The 16052-nt window shown below is 38.4% G+C and overlaps 1 protein-coding gene across 11 annotated transcripts in view; it reads right to left on the reverse strand.

Annotated features, from left to right (window-relative positions):
- The window catches only part of CATSPERE (catsper channel auxiliary subunit epsilon), a 195172-nt gene that overhangs the window by 137144 nt on the left and 41976 nt on the right, over positions 1-16052 (reverse strand). For 7 of the 11 annotated variants that reach the window (XM_071073412.1, XM_071073414.1, XM_071073403.1 and 4 more), the window contains 2 exons: positions 11767-11791; positions 5969-6046 (listed from right to left, as the gene is read on the reverse strand). In XM_071073412.1, coding sequence (XP_070929513.1) covers positions 5969-6046; positions 11767-11791 — 103 coding nt within the window. The remainder of the gene's footprint in view (positions 1-5968; positions 6047-11766; positions 11792-16052) is intronic. The other 4 variants (XM_071073422.1, XM_071073424.1, XM_071073420.1 and 1 more) reach the window with 1 other exon arrangement.

Consider the following 16052-nt stretch of genomic DNA (forward strand, 5'->3'; position numbering starts at 1 on the left):
TCCCAATAAATAAAGTAGTGTTGGATTATAACCCAAAACATAAAATAAATATTCATGAGTCCATAGTGATATAAATAAATGATTGAATAAGTAAATAAATAAGTCAGGGATAAGACAAGTCTGCCATAATACAAGAATTCCAAAAATATTTATGTAGATACTCCTTTCCTTAAGAAGGTAAAGTATAACTGTACTGAGTGACTTACTTCCAAGGAGAACAACACAGACAGGGAGAAGAAAGAGGAACTTGACAGTAGAGGATCACGATCTCCAGCCAGGTGATGAGCGGCAACATCAGCAGTGACACATCATATGATTGTATGCACCCCTGATTACGTGTGATGGGAATGCCACTTTCCTTCTGTGGTCTTCCTGCCTGAAACACCTAACTCCAATCTGATTATGAGAAAAATGTCAGATGAATCCCAATGGATTGACATTTTACAAAGTATCTGACAAGCAATCCTCAACATTTTCAAGGGCATCAAAAGCCATGAAGTCTAGAAACTGTCACAATTAAGAATGTAAAGAGACAAGACAACTAAATATAATTTGCTATTCCTGGTGGGATTCTGGAATACAAAATGAACATTAGCTGAGGAAATGTGAATAAAATATGGACTTCTATTAATAACAGTGTATCAATATTGGTTCAGTAATTATGACAAATATACAAGAGTAAGATATTTATAATAGAGAAAACTAGGTGTGGGATAAATATGAACTCCTTGTACTATCTTTGTAATAATCCTGTAAAACTGAAACTGTTCTAAAAGTAAAAGTTTTTTGAAAAGTGAATGAATACAAGGTGAAGACATAGAAACCTTATATTTAAAAAAACTCTTCCAAAATGCTTAGATATGAGATAAAAGGAACATGGTATTGCCATCAGTATTTCAAGTGCAGATAATAGCTGGATATTTGTGTGCTCTTTTATTTGTTAAACATAGTGAAAAGAGGAATATTTAACTGTCCCACATTGGTTTTACATTCTACTATGGTTACCACGTTAAATAAAAAATAAGCAAGCTTATATACAGAGTCAAAAATAAAACTTTAGAAAGAAAGGAAAAAAATACGCATGAAATATCTCCAGGTCATAGAAAGCTATAAAAGTGAAACACAAAATGTGTTAAATAACCAAGTAAAATGTCTGAAAATAACTGATATGAAGAACTCAGTGAGTGGGTTTAATACCATATTAGAAATAATTTTCCAGGTGCAGTGGCTCCCACCTGTAATCCCAGTGCTTTGGGAGGCTGAGATGGGTGGATCACTTGAGCCCAGAGGTTTGAGACTAGCCTGGGCAATGTGGCAAGACCTGGTCTTTACAAAAAATACAAAAATTAGTCAAGTGTGGTGGTGTGTGTCTGTAGCCCCAGCTACGTGGGAGGCTCACTTGAGCCCAGGAGGTTGAGGCTGCAGTGAGCCATGATTGCGCCACTGCACTGCAGCCTGGGTGACAAAGTGAGACCTTGTCTCAAAATAAATAAAAAATTTCAAAAAGAAATTATTTTAGCAACCTAGAAGTTGGTCAGAAGAAATATCTGAGCCAAACACGGCACAGAGAGATAAAAAGAGGGAATATATTGATAAGAGGGTAAACGTCATGGCAGATGAATCAGATGGGTCTAATATATGTTGAAATGGGATTTCAGGAGATAGAATAAGAACATGTTTATTTGGAATCCCAGAGGAAAGGGAGAAAAATGATGAAGCACAGACAATATTTGAAAAGACATGACTAATAATTTTCAGAAGATTGTGAAAACCCCAATCCACAGATTCATAAAGTCAAATAATTCCAAGTAAATATATTTGTTTTAATTCACATTTAGATACATCATAGTAAAACTGCAGAAAACAAAAGACAAAGAGAAAAATCTCAAAAGCAGCCAGAGGAGAAAAGATGGATTGCTTACTTACTCAACACCTCTTGTAAGCTGTAGTACCCTACTTTTTAATCGAGCCAATTCTGGCAACACACTTCACACATTTATAACCTGACAGAATCTCACACTGACTCTAGCATCATCAACTCAAGCATCATTTTCCCTTCTCTGTCAAGGCCTGTCTATCCCTGCATCTCGGCTGCCTCCTGTGGAAACCTATTCTGCATTTAGAGATGCACAACCTGGAAGTACTAGGAGTTAACAAGCCAGGGCAAACCTCTGACTAATGGAGGATGGGAAGCTTTCTTCTCCTCTGTGAGGCAACTCTGAGGCATTTTCTGTTCTTCTGTTGGACAATTTAAAAACACATTCCACATGGCTTCTTGGAGGGGCTCAGCGAGATTGTGCTCTAGTGGTCCACGGCAGTGATAGCCTAAAAATTGTATCTCCCTCCTTTCCTGGCACACCTTTCCTGGTCCTCCACTCTTATTCCTGGCATCACCTCCAAAAATAAACTACAAGCTCGCTTCTGAGGAGCCCGGGTTAAGACAGTTTCGAAGGAGTAACAGGCAGAAAGATGGTTTCCTAACAGCAACAGTGGAAGTAAGGAGCTGGTGAAACAGTATCTGATGAAACTGAAGAGAGTTGCCAGTTAGAAAGAATATACAACAGGCATTAGAAAGAATATACAACAGGCAGAACAAATATAAAGCAAATCTAAGAATATATTGTGTCAATATTAGATGAAAACGAACTTAATGCTCTAATTAAAGACATATAATGCCAGTCAAGATAAAAAACAGAAACAAAAACTCAACTTTAGAGTGTTTATAAGACACGTATTAAAAATATGTCTGGTTTGAGTTGGTGTTTGGAAAAAACTGTAAGGATACAGGAAGCTGAAAGTGAAAGCAGGAAAAATGTACACCCACATACAAATATTCACCCCCCCAAATCTGGTTTAGCTATATCAGAAAAACACATTGTAAAACAAAGCATTTCTAAAGATAAAGGTGGTCATCACTTCATTTCATCATTGTGGATGACTGGATCAAAACTGTAGTTTCAAAATAATTCCTTCAAACTGCTTGTGTGAAACAAAAGCCCTGATTTGGTGATGGCAGCCATCTTGGAGGCAGTGACACCTAATTAGAGACCAAAAACATGAGTAGAAGTTACCGAGATGAAGAAAACAGATGGCCGGTTGGTATGCAGGGAACAGCATAAGCCAAACAGATGCATGAAACAGCAGGTGTGTGTGAGGAGATAGAAGAGTCCAGTGGCCGGAGGGAAGACATCTGTAGAGGACTGAGGCCAGAGAAGAGGGGCAGAGGCAGATAAGGTTTTGTATGTCACATTAAGAGCCTAAGAGTTAAGAGTCTATGCTGTTGCTAATGGAGAGCCATAAAAAGGATTTAATAAAATCACATCATCATGGATAAATGTGCAGATGAAAAGAAAGTAAAGTATTACGAATGCACTAAATAACATTAAAAGGTGCATATTCACTTAAAATGATTAGAAATTAAGCCAATAGTCATACTTAAAGTGTTTAATTATCATTAATTTATTTTATTTCCTCTAAAGTTGATTACCAGATGAAACAATTGGTTGTGTATCCTTCTGATTTATCAATCCTTCCCTTGGGAATTTGATTATCATGAGATAGGATAACATGCTATTAAAAAATCAGATAGCTCTTGACTCATTAAAACGTAAACAGTCCCATAGGAAATTAACAGTCAGCTAATTCTTCATTTTAGATTTTTTTAATACATTTTAATTGTAACAGAAGACAAAATTGAAATCTTGAAAGAGGTAAATTTGTAACAAAAAGAAAGGATTTATTCACGGTGTTGCATCTTTAGAAAATTCATTTATCTCCAAGTGATAAAGGATTCAATAAGTGATGAGACATTTTTGAAAGAAGGCTTTGATATGGATGCTCAAAGAACATCTCTAAAGCATCTTAATGTTCAGCCCCTTCATGAATGAGGAGGTTAATAGAAAATATACCCTATACACCAATAACAGAGAAGCAGATCACCAAATCATGAGTGAACTCCCATTCACAATTGCTACAAAGAGAATAAAATATCTAGGAACACAACTTACAAGGGACGTGAAGGACCTCTTCAAGAACTACAAACCACTGCTCAAAGAAATAAGAAGACGCAAACAAATGGGAAAAAAATGCCATGCTTATGGATAGGAAAAATCAATGTCGTGAAAATGGTCATACTGCCAGAAGTAATTTATAGATTCAGCGCTATTCCCATCAAGCTACCATTGACTTTCTTCACAGAACTAGAGAAAAACTACTTTAACTTTCATATGGAACCAAAACAGAGCCTGAATGACCAAGACAATCCTAAGCAAAAAGAACAAAGCTAGAGGCATCATGCTACCTGACTTGAAACTACACTACAAGGCTACAGTAACCAAAACAGCATGGTACTGGTAACAAAACAGATATATAGACCAATGGAACAGAACAGAGTCCTCAGAAATAACACCACACATTTACAACCATCTGATCTTCAACAAACCTGACAAAAACAAGCAATGGGGAAAGGATCCCCTATTTAATAAATGATGCCGGGAAAACTGGCTAGCACTATTCAGAAAACAGAAACTGGACCCCTTCCTTAAACCTCATACAAAAATTAACTCAAGATGGATTAAAGACTTAAATGTAAAACCTGAAACCATAAAAACCCTAGAAGAAAACCTAGGCAATACCATTCAGGATATAGGCATGGGCAAAGACTTCATGACTAAAACACCAAAAGCAATTGCAACAAAAGACAAAATTGACAAATGGGATCTAATTACACTAAAGAACTTCTGCACAGCAAAAGAAACTATCATCAGAGTGAAAAGGCAACCTACAGAATGGGAGAAAATTTTTGCAATCTATCCATCTGACAAAAGTCTAATATCCAGAATCTACAAGTAACTTAAACAAATTTACAATAAAAAAAACCAACTTCATCAAAAAGTGGGCAAAGGATATGAACAGGCAGTTCTCAAAAGAAGACATTTATGCAACCAGCAAGCACATGAAAAAAAGCGCATCATCGCTGGTCATTAGAGAAATGCAAACCAAAACCATAATGAGATACTATCTCGCACCAGTTAGAATGGCCATCACTAAAAAGTCTGGAAACAACAGATGCTAGTGAAATAGGAATGTTTTTACACTGTTGGTGGGAGTATAAATTAGTTCAACCATCGTGGAAGGCACTGTGGCGATTTCTCAAGGATCTAGAGCTAGAAATACCATTTGACCCAGCAATCCCATTACTGGGGATATACCCAAAGGATTATAAATCATTCTACTATAGACACATGCACACGTATGTTTATTGCAGCACTATTCACAATAGCAAAGACTTGGAACCAACCCAAATGCCCATCAATGATAGACTGGATAAAGAAAATGTGGCACATATACACCACGGAATACTATGCAGTCATAAAAAAGGATGAGTTCATGTCCTTTGCAGGGACATGGATTAAACTGGAAACCATCATCTTCAGCAAACTAACACAGGAACAGAAAACCAAACACTGCATGTTCTTACTCATAAGTGGGAGTTGAACAATGAGAACACGTGAACACAGGGAGGGGAACATCACACATCAGGGCCTGTCGAGGGATGGGGGGAAAGGGGAGGGAGAGCATTTGGCCAAGTACCTAATGCATACGGGGTTTAAAACCTAGATGACGGGTTGATAGGTGCAGCAAACTACTGTGGCACATGTATACCTATGTAACAAACGTACACATTCTGTACGTGTATCCCATAACTTAGGGTAAAATTAAAAAATAAAGAAAAAAAGAAAATATGAAGAATGTTCAATTAGAGTTCTAAATAAAGGTTTACTATTGTAGAGATGGAGCATAAGTTCAAAACCACTATAATGGCCAAACTAAAAGGTATCGTGCAAATGTATTTAGTTAGGTGTGGGCAGCTTAAAATCCTGTCTATTGATTATAAATTATTCACAGTCCCTACAAAAGAAAGACAGCATTCTGTTCTTACTATGACGATACTAATGTTTCCACTTACTATTGAAGGTTCTTCTGCACTCCCGAGCAACTCATCAGGATCAGCATTTTCTGGATCATATACCCACACACTGATAACCTAGAAAATAAAATTTGTTTGCAATTCTTTACATTTTATACAGATTTCATTTTTAATTGTGGCAAAACATAACCATAAACACATTTTTTATTTAAAAATTTTTGATTATCCCACTTTTAAAAATAAAAAGCAAAAGTGCTTTACATAGGTAAAGGATGTCAACTGAAGGACATATGAAGGAAGAATTAATACAATGCCTGTACACCCCTTAAGTATGTAATGTTGAAATGTCATATGAACGCTTACGGGTATTTTTTGAGACAGAGTTTTGCTCTTGTTGCTCAGGCTGGAGTGCAATGGCGGTATCTCGGCTCACTGCAACCTCTGCCTCCCAGTTCAGGTGATTCTCCTGCCTCAGCCTTCCTAGTAGCTGGGATTACAGGTGCCTGCTACCACGCCTGGCTAATTTTTTGTATTTTTAGTAGAGACAGAGTTTCACCATGTTGGCCAGGCTGGTCTCAAACTCCTGACCTCAGGTGATCTACCTGCCTTGGCCTCCCAAACTTCTGGGATTACAGGCATGAGCTACCGTGCCTGGCCTATTTTTCTGTTTCTTTTCTTTTTTTTGAGACAGAGTCTTGCTCTGTCGCCCAGGCTGGAGTGCAGTAGTGCAATCTCAGCTCACTGCAACCTCTGCCTCCTGGGTTCAAGCAATTCTCCTGCCTCAGCCTCCCGAGTAGCTGGGATTACAGGCACCCACCACCATGCCTGGCTAATTTTTGTATTTTTAGTAGAGACGGGGTTTCACCATGTTGGCCAAGCTGGTCTTGAACTCCTGACCTCAGGTGACTCGCCTGCCTCGGCCTCCCAAAGTGCTGGGATTACAGACGTGAGCCACCACGCCTAGCCTATCTTTCTTTATAGCCATAAATAGACACAGCAACCTCACCCCCACTCACGTACTTTTTATAAAAATGAAATCACCCTATACATGTTATTTGTAACTTAACATTTGTGACTTGATGCAAGGCCAGTTCAATAGATACAGAACTGTTTTCTTATTTTTTCTTGGGTATTTATTCATATACTTAAAAATTATATTAAAAATACAGCAAAAGCTGACTCTCTCACCCTGTACTCCATCACTCAATTCCCATCAATCCATCTGCACTCCATAGGTATTATTAGTAAGTTCTTGCTTAGATTCCTATAAAATGTTTGTGTATAACCAACAGATATATTATTCTCATCCCTTTTACAAAATGCTAGGATGCTAAACATATTTTTTCTGAATCTTTTGTTCATCATCTAAAGTTATTTTAGAGATCTTTACATATTTCACTGATTTTTCAGTTGGATATTATTCTAAGTTATGGAGGAACCACAATTTATTTAACCAGTAACCTACTGATAAACGTTGGTTTCTCCCTTGCCATTATAATCAATCAAGGCGACAATGAGCAACTTTGTACAACTTTGAGCATATTGTTAGGGCACATGCCTAAAAGCGTAATTGTTGAGTCACGGGGTAAATACATTGTAATTTTCATAGATACTGATAAATTGCTCTCCACAGCAGTTGTACCAATAGGGTCTCTCAGTAGTGATGTATGAGAGTTCTTCTTCCCTCATGTTCTTTCCCAACATCAGGTTTTGTCATACGTTCAATTATTGCCAGTCTAATGGGTGAAAAATGGTACCGTGGTATCATTGTTTAAAAAATTTTATTTATTTATTTTTTTTGAGATGGAGTTTTGCTCTGTCGCCCAGGCTGGAGTGCAATGGTGCAATCTCACCTCACTGCAACCTCCATCTCCCAGGTGCAAGCAATTTTCCAGCCTCAGCTTCCCAAGTAGCTGGGATTACAGGTGCCCACCACCATGCTTGGCTAATTTTTGTATTTTTAGTAGAGACGGGGTTTCGCCATGTTGGTCAGGCTGGTTTCGAACTCCTGACCTCAGGTGATCTGCCTGCCTCGGCCTCCCAAAGTGCTAGGATTACAGGCACAAGCCACCACACCCAGCCTGGTACTGCAGTATAGTTTAAATCTGCACATCTCGTATTTTGAGAAAGTTTGAGCTTCTTTCCGTATGTTCAAGTTCCACTTGTATTTCATTTGCTCATTTTTTGTTGTTGTTGTTGTTGGATTTTTTCTCTTTTAACGGTTTATTTGAATTTTTTTTTACATATTAAGAAGACATTGATTTGTTTACTTTAATCAGTTATATTTTTCCACCTGTATTCCATTTTCTTTGGAGTTTATGATAATTTTTGGCCATGTTATCTGTCATTTACTTATCTTCTAGCTTTATGGAGTAAAAATTATATATTTTGGTTTGTCTTCTGCATTTAGTGATATAGTTAGAAAGGTCTCCAATTATCAGGTTGTAAGAGAATTCTTCCATGTTTTCTTTGTTACTGGATTTACTGTATTTACATATTCAATGTAAAATTATTTAGAATTTATTTTGGTGTACTATGTAAGGTATGACTCCAATCTTTGCTTTTTATTACGTATGACTACCCAGTTATCCCAATATCATTTATTGACTAGTCCATCTTCTCCCCAGGGATTTGAGATGCTACTGTCATTGCTTAGTAAAGATCTAACTGTATTTTGGTTATTTCTGGATTCTTATGCTTTTCTATTCATCTTGACTGCCTTTTCAAGAGTTAGTATCTCACACGTTAAACATGAAGGCTTCACCATGTATTTGAATGCCTGCCATGACCAGAACCCTATCCCTGTTCTTATTCAGTGTTTTTCTGAACACTGTTTGTTTTTCTTTAATCCACAGGAATTCTAGAAACATCTTGTCTAGTTCTGAAAAAGTATATTTTTTTCATTAAGATGGCATTGCATTGATAAATTCAGGAAAATTCATATCTTTATGTTGTAGAGCACATTTATTAAGGAAATAGTGTGCCTTTCCTTCAGGAGAGTTCTTTTTTTTTTTTTTTTTTTGAGACGGAGTCTCGCTCTGCCGCCCAGGCTGGGGTGCAGTGGCCGGATCTCAGCTCACTGCAAGCTCCGCCTCCCGGGTTCCCGCCATTCTCCTGCCTCAGCCTCCCGAGTAGCTGGGACTACAGGCGCCCGCCACTTCGCCCGGCTAGTTTTTTGTATTTTTTAGTAGAGACGGGGTTTCATTGTGTTAGCCAGGATGGTCTCGATCTCCTGACCTCGTGATCCGCCCGTCTCGGCCTCCCAAAGTGCTGGGATTACAGGCGTGAGCCACCGCGCCCGGCCCCTTCAGGAGAGTTCTACAGTTTTGTCATATAGGTGTCACGCATATTATTAAGTAAAATTCCCATGTGAGACATTGACAAATGGAGAGAATTCTCTTTGCTTTGGTACTCTTTCAGATTCAAATCAGATACACCAGCTTACACATTAGTCAAAAGTTCAACTGGTTTCACCTCATCCCAGCCAAGTCTATCCATCCATCATTGGCCAGTTTGCTCTTCTGTCCTACCTCCAACCTTAGCAAGTGGTCCTAAGTATGAAAGCATTCTCTGGCTTTTGTTCACCTAGCAAGGACTCATTCTTCTGGAATGTAACACCTTTAGATTTCATTTTACTCACAGCGCTTTGAGTCTGAAGGATTTTAAAATTTTATCATGTGATTTCTTTTTAAAGCAGGAGTGGAGGTGTTTTGTGTCCTTTACTATTTTCCTGGAGGTCTTAATTATTTAGTTTAAACGATTGGTTTCTTTTTTGACCCATGGATACAGAAATGTTTAAATTCCCCAACATGGGGATTTTCTAGGTAATTTTGTTACTGATCCTTTTTTTTTGTTTGTTTTTGTTACTGATTTCACACGCCTGAATATAAATCAAAACCCAGCAAGGTCATGGAAATGGGTTTTGCAATCACTTCCGCCTGGGCTCTATGTGTTTGACTGCTTGCAAAGTTATATTTGTATTTATTTCTTGGCTGTAGGTTCTTGAATCTCTTGGGCTGTTAAATTAGGACGTGCACCTGAAATCTGGGTAATCCCTTATCTGTTTACAGCCCCCAAAAGAGGTGTATCATTTCTTTGCAATTATCCTAAGACAGTCAGTAGAGCTTTACCAGTCTCCATTTTATAGACATTTATAAATTTTAAATATTTTTTATTATTATTATTATTATTATTATTATTAAGATGGAATCTTGCTCCGCCGCCAGGTGGGAGTGCAGTGGCGCGATCTCGGCTCACTGCAACCTCTGACTCCCTGGTTCAAGTGATTCTCCTGCCTCAGCCTCCTGAGTAGCTGGGACTGCAGGCACGTGCCACCACGCCGAGATAATTTTTGTATTTTTAGTACAGACTGGGTTTCACCGTGTTGGCCAGGATGGTCTCAATCTCCTGACCTTGAGATCTGCCGGCCTCGGCCTCCCAAAGTCCTGGGATTACAGGTGTGAGCCACCGCTCCCAGCCAAGACATTTTCTAAACCCTAACTTCATATAGGGAGGTTAGTTTCAGCTCCCTTGACTCCCATAGGCCGAAACTTTCATTCCCAGTCCCATAAAATCATTAAAACATCACCCCTTTTCCACTGCTTTTAATTATAAAATAAAACATAAAGGAATAATATTCATTTGTATGTTTAGTTGTATGTTTTCTAGAAAGCTCACATTCTGTTCTAATTCAATCTTGAAACTCTGACTTTGAGTTCCTTAATTATTTCTGATCACCAGGAAATTCCTTTTCTTGCTTTTAAATTCCATATGCACACCTGCACCTGTATTAATGTAAAGGTCTGTGAGTGTGTGTGCTAGCAGTATACACACATATATTTTCTGTAGGCATTTCTATGCGTTTTGAGTGAGAAGGAGGTTATTCTGCATTATCTGAGTCTGTAATATATATTCTACTTCTGTCAGTTCTCCTATATTTTCTATGTATCTTAAAATTCCTTAATTACCGATAATATTATTTCTTGCTTTTGAGCGTTGTTATAGTTGTAACCTCAAAAAATAATTCAGTAATATCAGTGGGATTTGGAGTAGGAGTAGTTATGGGCACTGAGCTCACTCAAAGATAAACACAGTTTATCTTGTTTTACTACTTCTTTTCTTCCAGTAAGTTGCTGCTTTTAGAGACTTATAATATCTCTATAGAGGTGTAATTTCCAAATACTATTTAACCTTATTTCAGTTTTCAACATTTTGAATATATCTTTCCATCATACTTCTAATCATCCTCTATTCCAGAATTTTGAAACTTTTTGATCCTAGGACCCCCTTCATACTTTTAAAAATTATTATGAATCCTACAAGGCTTTTGTTTTATGTGGTTTAGATCCACCAGTATTTACCATATAACAAATTAAATTTGAGAACATTTAAAGATAATTTATTTATTTTCAAAACTATGGTACATCTATTATATGTTAATTAACATTTTTATGAAAAATAACTATTTTTCAAAGGAAAAATATTAGTAAGAATGGATGCTTAATATTTTAAAAACCATCTTTAATATTTGTATTAATAAAAGACAGCTGGATAATCATCTCTGCTCCTTCAGGCAAGTTGTTGGTAAAAATTATCTTGGTAGAAGTAAAAGTGGGGAAATCCATCCTTATGCAGACAGGTGGTTAGAAAAGGGTGAACCTCATGGACCTCCTGAATGGGTCTTATAGAAAGAGACACACCTTGAGTACCACTACTCTAAGCAAATATCATTGCAAAATTAGTTTGAAAAATTCCTCATCTGGTAAATATGGAAGATAAGAGAGAAACAATATAGTAGTGATACATGAAGGCTATACAAAATTTAAAAAATATTTTACCTGGGTTAAGTTGTTAAAGAAATGTCTGCGTGGAAAAAGAGGAAACATATTTTAGTAAACAGCCCATTAAACGTTAGTTTGAATATTCTACATTCAAGATACATGTTTCTAAACCTTTGCATATTCTCTTTATATTTCATTATAGTACATAAAATTAAAGGCTAAATGTAAAAAACAAAAAATCACGTATGTCTATTTATTTATCAATATCGTTATTGATTCTCATTTGTCATCACAGAAGTCTGAGTGGCTTCCTTAACACTGCAAGTCCACAGAATCAAAACTTCATGATTAATCTTCTTTAAAATGTTGATACTGTCATTCTACATAAAAAACCCTACAGTCTTTATATGTTATAATTTATGTCAAACAGAAAATTGTCTTTTAGCATGACAAATCCTTCCCTCACCAGCCCTGAAAGGAGTAACAGGCCAGGCCTGGTGGCTCACACCTGTAATCCCAGCACTTTGGGAGCCCGGAGCGGGAGGACTGCTTGAGCCCGGGAGTTTGAGACCAGCTTGGGACATATAGTGAGACCCTGTCTCTATTTTTAATTATAAAATAAAACAAAAAGGGACTAATATTCACTTGTATGTTTAGTTGTATGTTTTCTAGAAAGTGTTTTTTCACTGTAAAGTTACCTGCATATTTTTAGCATATATCATCTCTGAAAGTCAGTGCCTCGTGACTATGTCCTTCCGTTTGCTGATTACTGCAGTGTCTAGTACATTATTATGCACAAAACAAAATGAAAATGCTTTGGGAATCAGTAAATGAGCATGCAGTGAGTTTCTGAGACTGTACAATGAATATTCTATTTCATGTGTTCAATCCGATACGTTAGAAAGCTGCTGAAAACAGCTACGGTAAATCTTAATAGGTAAACTGTGCCCAGAGTTCCACACAGTCCAAGGTTGATGAAAAAGACCCCAGCTCCAGGGCTGATACCTTCTGCCTTGTGTTATGCTTACTTGTCACAGGCACAGGAAAGAAGAACTGAGTCACCGAGTGAGTTACCAGCGTCTCTGGAAGGAAAATTTGAAGGCAAAAGGAAATACTTGTAGATAATAAAAGAAAGGCTTTGGTATTAATACAGTAACCTCGTAGAGAAGGAATCAGTATCAGCTGACATTAAAGTGACAGCCTCAATTTCCATGGAAGACAATATTAGCAGCATTCTGCTGGGTCTTTATCAGTTTTCTTGGCTTTCTTGAGTTAGTGCACAGGCTGAAGTGTAGAGTTTAGAATAAGACTGAAGAGAAAACCCTGGAATGAATTGACATTTAAGGTAAGGACAGATGACAAAAAGCCAAAGAAAAAGACGGGGAAAAAAAAACCCATTATGGAAATAGAACATAGTGGTATTAGAGAGTGAAGGAATGAGAGAGTTTCAAAAAGAAAGTGATTCTCAGAATTAAATGTGGTATAGAAATTATTACAGTAAGAGGATCAAAAAAATCCCATTGAATTTGGCAATTACCTTCAGTGACTTTGCCACAGCAGTTTCCGTAGATAGATAGATAGTAGGGGGATACAGTGATGAAATAGAAAAATGTTACAGTGAACTCGGGAAGACTAGTTTCAGCACAACTTCATGGATCTTTTTCCCTTTTTATTCTCTATTCTAATCCTAGAGAGACAGAAAGAAGAAAGCAAGAGAGTTTGGATGCTAACATGATACTTGTTCATGAATTCTTTCTAGCATCAGAACTCTGGTTTAGGGGCAGAGTCAATAGGTGTCGAGAGCCTGGGGAAAGAGGCAGTGCTTAGAAGGGTCCTGTACTCTACAGTATTTATCTTGAAATTCTTAACAAATTTATCTTTGACATTATGTTTTGTAAGCGAAGTGTGATGAGACAATGAAGCATGCGCCGGGGACGTGGGGTTTTGGCATTCATACAGTCCCGCCTTCTGCTGCCTCTCTGCCTCCCTGGGATGGATTATTTACCCCGATTCCCCTCCATGCTCTGGCACCTTGGGTCCTGACCAGCCTTCCCCTCCTTAACCCGTCCCACAAGCTGCTTCTGTCTTTGACCTGGGTGAGGGCCTAGGCTCAGGTGTTGGGGGATTGTCGGGGTAGGGCAAATGCACGCTGCAGTGTCTTGGAGTAAGGCACGGCAGCGGCTGTCCCATACCTGGCTGGCAGCACCATGGCATGATGATGGTGATGATGGCGTGGCTTACTCATCTTGGCAGGAGTAAACCTCTTGCCTCCCCCTAATCCAGGTATCTAGCATGGCCCAGTGTAGAGGCTGCAATACCCTTGGGGGTTGCCCATCTGCCATGGGTTGAGGTGGGAGGCCCATGAAGGGAAGATACATGGCTTGACTACTTCAGATCCCTCCACTGGCTGAGCATGATGTGCAGGTCTATTGAGAAGGGAAATCTGGCGGTTGGTGGGCTGTGCACTACGAGACTGTGCACCTGGCCCACGAGTACGCCACATCCTGAATCACCCACCAGGTGACTAGGAGGGTCTGCACCTGACCCACAAGTAGTCTACATGCTGAACCACCCACCAGGTGACTACAAGGGTCTGTACTTGGCCCACCAGTACTCGACAAGCTGAATCACCCACCAGGTGACTAGGAGGGTCTGCACCTGGTCCATGAGTATTCCTTGTTTAAGGGAGCATGACGTTAAATTGCAAATAAAAAACACCATGAAAGGTAATGAGAGTGACTATGGAAGGAGAAAAAGCTTTAAATTTGATAGCTTTAACAGTATTTTCCCCGTGCTTTTTGAGCAAGAGACCCCAATTTTCATTTTACACCAGAACCCACAAATGTATGAGCCAATTTTGGATGTAATGATGCAGAAGTGGCACAAGAGTACAGTAATTACCTCTAGGTAAAAGGATTTTAGGGATTACAAAATTTAGACACTGGCGTGGCATGGTGGCTCCCAGTGCTTTCAGAGGCCAAGGCAGGAGGATTGCTTGAGGCCAAGAGCTTGGGACTAGCTTGGGCAACAAAACGAAACCCTGTCTGTACAGAAAAAAAAAAAAAAAAAAGTGGAGCACAGTGGTGTGTGCCTGCAGTCCCAGGTATTCAGGAGTTTGAGGTGGGAGGAGTGCCTGAGCCCAAGAATTTGAGGTTGCATGAGCTATGATTGCACCACTGCACTCCAGCCTGGGTGACAGGACAAGATCCTATTTCAAAAACAAAAACAAAAAATTTAGACACGGATAACGAGATAATTAGTGAACTGAATGAAACATTTAAAAAATAACTAAGAATGAATCACAATAAGACAGAAAGATAGAAAAATACGACAAGATTTTAAGAGTCAGGAAAGACAGAACTAAAAGGTGACACACATTTCTCTTAGGAAAATTTAGAGAGAAAAAAAAAGAATAAAGGAGAACAAATATTTAAAAAGATAGGCCAGGCACAGTCACTCATGCCTGTAATCCCAGCACTTTGGGAGGCTGAGGTGGGTGGATCACCAAAGGTCAGGAGTTCGAGACCAGCCTGGCCAACATGATGAAACCCCATCTCTACTAAAAATACGAAAATTAGCCAGGTATGGTGGCGGGCGCCTGTAATTCCAGCTACTAGGGAGGCTGAGGCAGGAGAATCACTTGAACTCATGAGGCAGAAGTTGCAGTGAGCTGAGATCATGCCACCTTTCTCCAGCCTGGGCGACAGAGCGAGACTCCGTCTCAAAAAAGAAAAAAGACAATGTGAATTTTCGAGAATTGATGAAAGACACCAATATTCAGATTCAGGAACTGTAATACATCTCAAAAGAAATATACAATAGTAAAACACCAAAGATACGGCAAGATCTTAAAACAACCGCAGAGAAAATATAGATTACCTAAAAAGGAAAAACCATTTGAAAGACAGCCGACTTATCAACTGAAGTTGGAGCCAGACACAAGAAAAAATAATTTTAAAGCATTGAGAGAAAATAGCAAGCAACCTAAAATCATATTCCCAGAGAAATGATTTTTCCAGAGTGAGGATAAAATAAAGATATTTTCAGAGGCATGAATACTGAGAAATTTAATCACTCAGAAATCTTCCCTAAAGGAACCCTGAAACGATACACTTCAGGAAGAGCAAGTAATATGAGAAAACATGTCTGAGAATATAAGCACCGTTGAGCAAAGAAATGATAGGTCTGTGGATAAATCCGAATAAATATTGACTGAAAAATGTGCAATTTGAAGGATAAACAACTAGAAAGTACCAAAATGATGGTAAGGAGTAAGCCATAAACCGGGAAGGGAATATTTGGAGGTAAAATTCCTGTTAATTCTAGAGTCTGCAACACCAATT

This window comes from Macaca nemestrina, chromosome 1, assembly GCF_043159975.1.
Source record: "Macaca nemestrina isolate mMacNem1 chromosome 1, mMacNem.hap1, whole genome shotgun sequence".
Taxonomy (NCBI): Eukaryota; Metazoa; Chordata; class Mammalia; order Primates; family Cercopithecidae; genus Macaca; species Macaca nemestrina.